General features: G+C 49.9%; 2 protein-coding genes across 4 annotated transcripts in view; both read left to right on the forward strand.

Moving 5' to 3' along the window:
- The window catches only part of gnpat2 (glyceronephosphate O-acyltransferase 2), a 33,909-nt gene extending 25,450 nt beyond the window's left edge, over positions 1–8,459 (forward strand). For 2 of the 3 annotated variants that reach the window (XM_029776227.1, XM_029776304.1), the window contains exons 11-17: positions 256–516; positions 790–869; positions 960–1,100; positions 1,546–1,645; positions 7,430–7,523; positions 7,608–7,669; positions 7,869–8,459. In XM_029776227.1, the coding sequence (XP_029632087.1) occupies positions 256–516; positions 790–869; positions 960–1,100; positions 1,546–1,645; positions 7,430–7,523; positions 7,608–7,669; positions 7,869–7,912 (782 nt within the window). In that variant the 3' untranslated portion in view covers positions 7,913–8,459. Of the gene's footprint in view, positions 1–255; positions 517–789; positions 870–959; positions 1,101–1,545; positions 1,646–6,862; positions 6,925–7,429; positions 7,524–7,607; positions 7,670–7,868 lie in introns of those variants that run through there. The other variant, XM_029776393.1, reaches the window with a different exon arrangement.
- LOC115208419 (uncharacterized protein KIAA0754-like) lies at positions 4,165–5,407 on the forward strand. The gene is made up of 2 exons (XM_029776511.1): positions 4,165–4,558; positions 4,598–5,407. Exons 1-2 carry the CDS (start codon positions 4,427–4,429, stop codon positions 5,393–5,395), a joined length of 930 nt encoding a protein of 309 aa, XP_029632371.1. The 5' UTR covers positions 4,165–4,426; the 3' UTR covers positions 5,396–5,407.
- Positions 8,460–10,772: the final 2,313 nt, after the last annotated feature.

Here is a 10,772-nt window from a genome sequence, read left to right on the forward strand (position 1 = left end):
ACTTTAGAAATGAGACAGACAGACGACAAATCTGCCTTTTTTGCCTATGTTGTAATCAAATTTATATAGCCCTTCTTACATCAGCTGATATCTCAAAGTGCTGTACAGAAACCCCTAAAATATCTGATATCTCAAAGTGCTGTAATCATACCTAAAAGACACACACATACACACACTCTCTCACACACACACACACACACACACACACCTGGAATTGTCCTCAGTGCAGTGCTGTCTTTCTCTGTCCTCCTATAGAACAACTACCTGAAAACCAGGTGATGGCGTCCAGCATGGCCCTGCACCGCTCTGTGATTCGCTGTCACCGGGGCCGTGTCACACTGCTGGAGGAAGAGGAGGGGCCTGTGGGGGCTGGGCCTTTCACAACAGAGGAGGGTGTGGTCAGGCGGGCCCGGGCGGTACTTATGGTTGCGGCCTATAGGAACCAGGCGCTGCATGTGTTCATCCGTCCAGCCATGTTGGCTCTGGCCGTACACACAACGCAAGGCTCCAGGAGAGGTGAGTTACACACACTGATCATCTGTCTCCTTGTCTGTCCATCTGTAGCTGGTTCCTGTCTCTCCATCTGTACTTACTCCAGGTTCTGTCTGTCTGTCTGTCTGTCTGTCTGTCTGTCTGTCTGTCTGTCTGTCTGTCTGTCTGTCTGTCTGTCTGTCTGTCTGTCTGTCTGTCTGTCTGTCTGTCTGTCTGTCTGTCTGTCTGTCTGTCTGTCTGTCTGTCTCTCTCTGCCTGCCTGCCTGCCTGCCTCACCATGTCTCTTTGTGTCTCCAGAGGACATCTATAGCTCCTTCAGGTTCCTCCTGGACCTCTTCTCCAACGACTTCATCTTCATCACTGGCAGATCCTCACAGGTCGGTCTTCACCTGTAACAGAGAATTGTGATGCATTCTGGGTAAATTGTGACTGATCTATGTCTGTTTGTCTCCGTGTGTGTCCTGAAGGATTTTGAGGAGGCATGTTCGTTACTCAGGAAATGTGGAGCAGTCCAGACCAGTCAACAGGAAGTGACATCACCAGAGGAGGGTCAGAGTACTACCTCCTTCCTGCGAGCCCTGCTGCAGCCCTTCATAGACGCCTACCAGGTATGAGGAGGACTTAATGTGCGTTTCAAATAGCACCCTATTCCCTACAGACGGGCCCCTATTCCCTACAGACGGGCCCCTATTCCCTACAGACGGGCCCCTATTCCCTACAGACGGGCCCCTATTCCCTACAGACGGGCCCCTATTCCCTACAGACGGGCCCCTATTCCCTACAGACGGGCCCCTATTCCCTACAGACGGGCCCCTATTCCCTACAGACGGGCCCCTATTCCCTACAGACGGGCCCCTATTCCCTACAGACGGGCCCTGTCCCCTACAGACGGACCCCGTCCCCTACAGACGGACCCCGTCCCCTAGAGACGGACCCCGTTCCCCAGACACTGATCTCAGGTCTAATCTTAACCCCTATCCCAAGTCCGTTTCAAATACCCTCCACTAAAGTGTGTGTGTGTGTGTGTGTGTGTGTGTGTGTGTGTGTGTTCAGGTGGTGTTCAGTCACCTGTGTGTGGAGGACGTTGCGGTGTTCACAGAGAGACAGATGGTTCCTGCCGTCCGCAGCCTGGCCACCAAGCTCCTCTTATCAGGTAACTGACTCACACCTGTCCTCTCTCCCTCCCCTGACTCACACCTGTCCTCTCTCTCTCCCCTGACTCACACCTGTCCTCTCTCTCTCCCCTGACACACACCTGTCCTCTCTCCCTCCCCTGACTCACACCTGTCCTCTCTCCCTCCCCTGACTCTCACCTGTCCTCTCTCCCTCCCCTGACTCACACCTGTCCTCTCTCCCTCCCCTGACTCACACCTGTCCTCTCTCCCTCCCCTGACACACACCTGTCCTCTCTCCCTCCCCTGACTCACACCTGTCCTCTCTCTCTCCCCTGACACACACCTGTCCTCTCTCCCTCCCCTGACTCACACCTGTCCTCTCTCCCTCCCCTGACTCTCACCTGTCCTCTCTCCCTCCCCTGACACACACCTGTCCTCTCTCCCTCCCCTGACTCACACCTGTCCTCTCTCTCTCCCCTGACTCACACCTGTCCTCTCTCCCTCCCCTGACACACACCTGTCCTCTCTCCCTCCCCTGACACACACCTGTCCTCTCTCCCTCCCCTGACACACACCTGTCCTCTCTCCCTCCCCTGACTCACACTTGTCCTCTCTCCCTCCCCTGACTCACACCTGTCCTCTCTCCCTCCCCTGACTCTCACCTGTCCTCTCTCCCTCCCCTGACTCACACCTGTCCTCTCTCTCTCCCCTGACTCACACCTGTCCTCTCTCCCTCCCCTGACTCACACCTGTCCTCTCTCCCTCCCCTGACTCATACCTGTCCTCTCTCCCTCCCCTGACTCACACCTGTCCTCTCTCCCTCCCCTGACTCACACCTGTCCTCTCTCCCTCCCCTGACTCACACCTGTCCTCTCTCCCTCCCCTGACTCACACCTGTCCTCTCTCCCTCCCCTGACTCACACCTGTCCTCTCTCCCTCCCCTGACTCACTCCTGTCCTCTCTCCCTCCCCTGACTCACACCTGTCCTCTCTCCCTCCCTGACTCACACCTGTCCTCTCTCCCTCCCCTGACTCACACCTGTCCTCTCTCCCTCCCCTGACTCACACCTGTCCTCTCTCCCTCCCCTGACTCACACCTGTCCTCTCTCCCTCCCCTGACTCACACCTGTCCTCTCTCCCTCCCCTGACTCACACCTGTCCTCTCTCCCTCCCCTGACTCACACCTGTCCTCTCTCCCTCCCCTGACTCACACCTGTCCTCTCTCCCTCCCCTGACTCACACCTGTCCTCTCTCCCTCCCCTGACTCACACCTGTCCTCTCTCCCTCCCCCTGACTCACACCTGTCCTCTCTCCCTCCCCTGACTCACACCTGTCCTCTCTCCCTCCCCTGACTCACACCTGTCCTCTCTCCCTCCCCTGACACACACCTGTCCTCTCTCTCTCCCCTGAGACACGGCCTGTCCTGTCTCCTCTCTCTCCCCTGAGACACGGCCTGTCCTCTCTCTCCCCTGAGACACGTCCTGTCCTCTCTCTCCCCTGAGACACGGCCTGTCCTGACTCCTCTCTCTCTCTCTCCCCTGAGACACGGCCTGTCCTGACTCCTCTCTCTCTCTCCCCTGAGACACGGCCTGTCCTGACTCCTCTCTCTCTCTCCCCAAAAGACACGGCCTGTCCTCTCTCTCCCCTGAGACTCGGCCTGTCCTTGAACCTTGGTCCAGCACCTCCAAGGGTGCTCTACTTGTTCTGTAAACTGTGCAGTGCCATTTTCCCATGTGCACCTACCTTCTGGTAATTCGAGTTTCAGTCAATTCGAGTGACAGCAAGCAAGATGCCTGCCCAGCGATATCCAACACAGCAGAGAGCGAGAGAAAGCAATGACCTTGTGCACATCTGAACATACACCAACTATGTGGCGACAGTTTGGCGAAGGCCCTTTCCTGTTTCAGCATGATAGTGCCCCCGTGCACAAATCGAGGTTTTGTTGAGATCAGTATGGAAGAACTTGACTGGCCTGCACAGAGCCCTGACCTCAACCCCATCGAACACCTTTGTGATGAATTGGAACGCCGACTGCGAACCAGGACTAATCGGCCAAAATCAGTGTCCCAACCTCACTAATGCTCTCGTGGCTGAATGGAAGCAAGTCCCTGCAACAATGTTCCAACATCTAGTGGAAAGCCTTCCCAGAAGAGAGGAGGCTGTTATAGCAGCAATGTTCCAACATCTAGTGGAAAGCCTTCCCAGAAGAGTGGAGGCTGTTATAGCAGCAAAGGGAGGGGACCAACTCCATATTAATGACCATGATGTTGGAATGAGATGTTGGACTAGCAGGTGTCTACATTCTTTTGGTCAGGTAGTGTGTGTATGTTTAGTAAGTTTTCAGGAACTACTTTCGACTCATGAACGCTATTTTTCAAAACTACCTGAAATGATATGAATTACATCAAACATTGACAAGGCATCTTTACAGCTGCAATATGTCACTTTTTGGGGCATGTGAGTTATAGATGGGTAATTCTCATTGAAAGTCAGTCTAAGAAGCAGTAGATCTGTTCTATGTGCGTAATTTCTATGCTTCCCGTTTTTTATTTTTGCGTTGTTTACTTTTCGATTTTGTACACCAGCTTCAAACATCTGAAAATACTATATTTTTGGTTATGGAAAATATATTTCACCACAGTTTAGCTTCTACAATGATTCTCTACATTCTCTGTGTTTGTTTTGTCTCAAACTGAAATCAGACAAACTATTAGAATATTAGTAACCAGTCAATGGCAGATCTATTTCTGCACCTTTCATTTATAACAAATAAAGTAAAAAATATATAAAAACAAATCAGGATTTTTTTATTTTAAGTACATGGTAGCGCAGCCAGTCCACCAGGTGGCACTCTGTCCCTCCCCCATTCAGCCAGTCCACCAGGTGGCGCTCTGTCCCTCTCCCATTCAGCCAGTGGCGCTCTGTCCCTCTCCCATTCAGCCAGTCCACCAGGTGGCGCTCTGTCCCTCTCCCATTCAGCCGGTCCACCAGGTGGCGCTCTGTCCCTCTCCCATTCAGCCGGTCCACCAGGTGGCGCTCTGTCCCTCTCCCATTCAGCCAGTGGCTCTCCTGTCTCTCTCCCATTCAGCCAGTCCACCAGGTGGCGCTCTGTCCCTCTCCCATTCAGCCAGTGGCTCTCCTGTCTCTCTCCCATTCAGCCAGTCCACCAGGTGGCGCTCTGTCCCTCTCCCATTCAGCCAGTCCACCAGGTGGCGCTCTGTCCCTCTCCCATTCAGCCAGTCCACCAGGTGGCGCTCTGTCCCTCTCCCATTCAGCCAGTGGCTCTCCTGTCTCTCTCCCATTCAGCCAGTCCACCAGGTGGCGCTCTGTCCCTCTCCCATTCAGCCAGTCCACCAGGTGGCTCTCTGTCCCTCTCCCATACAGCCAGTCCACAAGGTGGCGCTCTGTCCCTCTCCCATTCAGCCAGTGGCGCTCTGTCCCTCTCCCATTCAGCCAGTCCACCAGGTGGCGCTCTGTCCCTCTCCCATTCAGCCAGTCCACCAGGTGGCGCTCTGTCCCTCTCCCATTCAGCCAGTCCACCAGGTGGCGCTCTGTCCCTCTCCCATTCAGCCGGTCCACCAGGTGGCTCTGGGTCTCTCCCATTCAGCCAGTGGCTCTCTGTCCCTCCTGTCGAACGCAGGCTGTAATGAAGGTGCTGGGCCAATGTGCGCCTTCTATTGGGACTTCCGTGCACAGCCGGCCACGGGGACAGCCTGGGCTCGAACCCAAGCTGTAATGAAGCATCAGCAGGGAAGTTCCTCAACCTCTCTGGGGTATGTGGGACGTTAGCGGCAAATTCAAAACAACAATCTCATAATTCAAATTTCTCAAACATACAAGTATTATATCCCATTTTAAAGATAAGATTCTCCTTAATCCAACCACATTGTACGATTTCAAAAAGGCTTTACGGCGAAAACATAACATTAGATTATGTTAGGACAGCGCCGAGACAAGAGAAACCACACAGCCATTTTCCAAGCAAGGAGAGGCGTCACAAAAACCCAGAAATACAGCTAAAATTAAGCACTAACCTTTAATGATCTTCATCAGATGGCACTCCTAGGACTTCATGTTACACAATACATGTATGTTTTGCTCGATCAAGTTCATATTTATATCCAAAAAAAACATTTTACATTGGCATGTAATGTTCAGAAATGTTTTGCCTCCCAAAACTCCCGGTGAATGATCACATCAATTTACAGAAATACTCATCATAAACGTTGATAAAATATTCAACAGTTATTCAAAGAATTATAGATACACTTCTCCTTAATGCAACCGCTGTGTCAAATTTCAAAAAAGCTTTACGGCGAAAGCAAATTTTGCAATAATCTGAGTACAGCGCTCAGATATCAAAACAAGCCGTACAGATACCCGCCATTTTGGAGTCAACAGAAATAACAAAAATTACATTATAAATATTCACTAACCTTTGATGATCTTCATCAGAATGCACTCCCAGGAACCCCAGTTCCACAATAAATGTTTGTTTTGTTTGAAAAAGTCCATCATTTATGTCCAAATACCTCCTTTTTGTTCACGCGTTTAGTCCACTACTCCAAATGCAGGAAGCGGGCGCAAAATGTCACAACGAAAAGTAAAAAAAAGTTATATTTACGTTCGTAGAAACATGTCAAACGATGTATAGCATCAATCTTTAGGATATTTTTATCATAAATCTTCCATAATATTCCAACCGGACAAGACCTTTGTCTTCAAAAAAGATAAGGAACACAGCTAACTCTCACGTGAGCGTGCGCCACTGAACTCATGTCATTTTCTCACTCATCTACTTCCAGGATCTCTTGTTCTCTCCCCAGTCACAGTAGAAGCATGAAACGACGTTCTAAAGACTGTTGACATCTAGTGGAAGCCTTAGGAAGTGCAAAATGAACCCTAAGTCACTGTATACTGTATAGGCAATCACTTGAAAAACTACAAACCTCAGATTTCCAAACTTCTGGTTGGATTTTTCTCAGGTTTTTGCCTGCCATATGAGTTCTGTTATACTCACAGACATCATTCAAACAGTTTTAGAAACTTCAGAGTGTTTTCTATCCAAATCTACTAATAATATGCATATCCTACGTTCTGGGCATGAGTAGCAGGCAGTTTACTACGGGCACGCCTTTCATCCGGACGTCAAAATACTGCCCCCTACCCTAGAGAAGTTAAAGCTGTACCATTCAGAAGGCAAACGGCATCTTTATATGAGTATCAAGCCCTGTCATCTTGTTTGTGTGTTTCTAGGCGAGCTGAAGTCTTATGAAGCCCTGTCATCTTGTTTGTGTCTCTAGGCAAGCTGAAGTCTTATGAAGCCCTGTTGTCTTGTGTGTGTGTGTCTCTAGGCGAGCTGAAGTCTTATGAAGCCCTGTTGTCTTGTTTGTGTGTGTGTTTGTAGGCGAGCTGAAGTCTTATGAAGCCCTGTTGTCTTGTGTGTGTGTGTGTGTCTCTAGGCGAGCTGAAGGCTTATGAAGCCCTGTTGTCTTGTGTGTGTGTTTGTAGGTGAGCTGAAGTCTTATGAAGCCCTGTCATCTTGTTTGTGTGTTTGTAGGCGAGCTGAAGTCTTATGAAGCCCTGTTGTCTTGTGTGTGTGTGTGTGTCTCTAGGCGAGCTGAAGTCTTATGAAGCCCTGTTGTCTTGTGTGTGTGTGTGTGTCTCTAGGCGAGCTGAAGTCTTATGAAGCCCTGTTGTCTTGTGTGTGTGTGTGTCTCTAGGCGAGCTGAAATCTTATGAAGCCCTGTTGTCTTGTTTGTGTGTGTTTCTAGGCGAGCTGAAGTCTTATGAAGCCCTGTTGTCTTGTGTGTGTGTCTCTAGGCGAGCTGAAGTCTTATGAAGCCCTGTCGTCTGATACCCAGAAGAATGTCCTGTCAGCTCTGCTGAGACTCGGGGCTGTGACCAGGCTGAGAACGTTAGTACACTTGAATGTAGTACATTTGAATTTAGTACACTTCAGTGGTTTCTGTGTGCTGTTATTAATGCTGTCTGATTACAGAGCTGAGCATGGTGAATTCAGAGCCAACAAGCCAGCCATCAGGAGATTAGCGGATACTCTGGGTAAGAACGTGGAAATGACGTGTCCAACTCCCTTTATAATAAGTAATGAATAAAATATTCTGTGTATATACTCTCTGCTAAAGTTACTGTAAGTCACTACAATTTAATGGTTTCAGTGAGTTCTGTTTCTGTCTCTCTCCCTCTCTCCCCGTCTTCCCTCCCCTCGCTCTCTCCCGTCTCCCCCCTCTCCTCCCTCCAGCGGGTAGACTGCCGGTACAGACCGCCCCTAACCCCAGGCTCTAACCCTGGAGGCCTGCAGACCAGACAGACAGACAGACTGGACCAAACATGTCTATTCACTTCCTGTCTCCAAACCAACTCGGTGCCTGTATTCACACAGCGTCTTTAGAGTCGAAACGCTGGGGTCCTCTTGTGCTCAGCATCACTCCAGACGCTGAACTGAACTGAACAGAGCTTCGGCACTATAATCAACTGAACTGTAAAGCTGTGACCCACTACAGCTGTTCTAATTATAGACCTTTATTGGCCTTAGAGTGATACCGATCCAGAGCTGCTATAAGGATCAAGTAGAATCACTGAAGGTAATTGCTAGACTCCAGACACTTCCCCTGGAGGCCACTAGATGGCAGTCTAACCACTGAGTCAATACACTCGGTCTGAGGTGAGGTTCGTTCAAGATTTCAATGTAATTCATCATACCGATCAATAAATATAATATATGCAAAGACTTATCAGATATCAACATGTTAATTATAATGTTTTTTTTTTTTTACATTTGATTTCCATTTTGAAGAATTCTTTAATAAAATGAATGTCACCTTATTGCAAAGACTGTTCCCTATTTTTATATTTCATGTTGGCCTCCCCTCTTCCCTAAGTAGCATTGCGATGCTTGACATGACACTAACAGACAGTAACAGGCAGTGTACAGTGCCTTGCAAAAGTATTCATCCCCCTTTGGCGTTTTTTTCCTATTTTGTTGCATTACAACGTGTAATTGAAATCGATTTTAATTTGGATTTCATGTAACGGACATACACAAAATAGTCCAAATTTTGGTGAAGTGAAAAGAAAATGTTTTATTGTTTCAGAAAACGGTAACAGACAGTGTGTCCAGTACCACTCCCGAGCTGAACCCAGCTGATGTCTCTGTCGGTCACATGGAAACCTGATCTGAACTGGCCCCTAAACAATTTATAGTCTTAAATCAGTTAACGTGACAATCCCCAAGTAACCCTGAAGAAAGGTTATGGAAAATGTAGAGGTGTAGGAAGGAAGAAATGTGACAGATTACAGGTAGAAAGAAATGACCTACGCTGTGTGATTCATCTCCTGAAGTCAGTCAGGAGGTATTAGACACTGGGGCTGAGGTTAGGAGGTATTAGACACTGGGGGCTGAGGTTAGGAGGTATTAGACACTGGGGGCTGAGGTTAGGAGGTATTAGACACTGGGGCTGAGGTTAGGAGGTATTAGACACTGGGGCTGAGGTTAGGAGGTATTAGACACTGGGCTGAGGTTAGGAGGTATTAGACACTGGGGCTGAGGTTAGGAGGTATTAGACACTGGGGCTGAGGTTAGGAGGTATTAGACACTGGGGCTGAGGTTAGGAGGTATTAGACACTGGGGGCTGAGGTTAGGAGGTATTAGACACTGGGGCTGAGGTTAGGAGGTATTACAGACACTGGGGCTGAGGTTAGGAGGTATTACAGACACTGGGGCTGAGGTTAGGAGGTATTAGACACTGGGGCTGAGGTTAGGAGGTATAGACACTGGGGCTGAGGTTAGGAGGTATTAGACACTGGGGGCTGAGGTTAGGAGGTATTAGACACTGGGGGCTGAGGTTAGGAGATATTACAGACCGGCTGATGGGTAGGAGGATATTACAGACACTGGGGGCTGAGGTTAGGAGGTATTACGACACGGGGGCTGAGGTTAGGAGGTATTAGACACTGGGGGCTGAGGTTAGGGGGTATTAGACACTGGGGGGCTGAGGTTAGGAGGTATTAGACACTGGGGCTGAGGGTTAGGAGGTATTAGACACTGGGGGGCTGAGGTTAGGAGGTATTAGACACTGGGGGGCTGAGGTTAGGAGGGATTAGACACTGGGGGCTGGAGGTATAGGAGGTATTAGACAACTGGGGGCTTGAGGTTAGGAGGTATTAGACACTGGGGCTGAGGTTAGGAGGTATTACAGACACTGGGGCTGAGGTTAGGAGGTATTACAGACACTGGGGGCTGAGGTTAGGAGGTATTAGACACTGGGGGCTGAGGTTAGGAGGTATTAGACACTGGGGGGCTGAGGTTAGGAGGTATTAGACACTGGGGGCTGAGGTTAGGGGGTATTAGAGAACTGGGGGCTGAGGTTAGGAGGTATTAGACCTGGGGGCTGAGGTTAGGAGGTATTAGACACTGGGGGCTGAGGTTAGGAGGTATTAGACACTGGGGCTGAGGTTAGGAGGTATTAGACACTGGGGCTGAGGTTAGGAGGTATTAGACACTGGGGGCTGAGGTTAGGAGGTATTAGACACTGGGGGCTGAGGTTAGGAGGTATTAGACACTGGGGCTGAGGTTAGGAGGTATTAGACACTGGGGGCTGAAGGTTAGGAAGGTATTAGACACTGGGGCTGAGGTTAGGAGGTATTAGACACTGGGGCTGAGGTTAGGAGGTATTAGACACTGGGGCTGAGGTTAGGAGGTATTAGACACTGGGGCTGAGGTTAGGAGGTATTAGACACTGGGGCTGAGGTTAGGAGGTATTAGACACGGGGCTGAGGTTAGGAGGTATTAGACACTGGGGCTGAGGTTAGGAGGTATTACAGACACTGGGGCTGAGGTTAGGAGGTATTACAGACACTGGGGCTGAGGTTAGGAGGTATTAGACACTGTGGCTGAGGTTAGGAGGTATTAGACACTGGGGCTGAGGTTAGGAGGTATTAGACACTGGGGCTGAGGTTAGGAGGTATTAGACACTGGGGGCTGAGGTTAGGAGGTATTAGACACTGGGGCTGAGGTTAGGAGGTATACAGACACTGGGGCTGAGGTTAGGAGGTATTACAGACACTGGGGCTGAGGTTAGGAGGTATTAGACACTGGGGGCTGAGGTTAGGAGGTATTAGACACTGGGGCTGAGGTTAGGAGGTA

The sequence above is a fragment of the Salmo trutta genome, chromosome 1 (assembly GCF_901001165.1).
Source record: "Salmo trutta chromosome 1, fSalTru1.1, whole genome shotgun sequence".
NCBI lineage: Eukaryota > Metazoa > Chordata > Actinopteri > Salmoniformes > Salmonidae > Salmo > Salmo trutta.

Excerpts from the sequence above, each read along its gene's own strand:
- LOC115208419 (XM_029776511.1), top strand. The coding sequence starts at position 4,427 with ATGGTAGCGCAGCCAGTCCACCAGGTGGCACTCTGTCCCTCCCCCATT. Across the intron at positions 4,559-4,597 it reads CCATTCAGCCAGTCCACCAG|GTGGCGCTCTGTCCCTCTCC; the intron begins GTGGCGCTCTGT and ends CCGGTCCACCAG.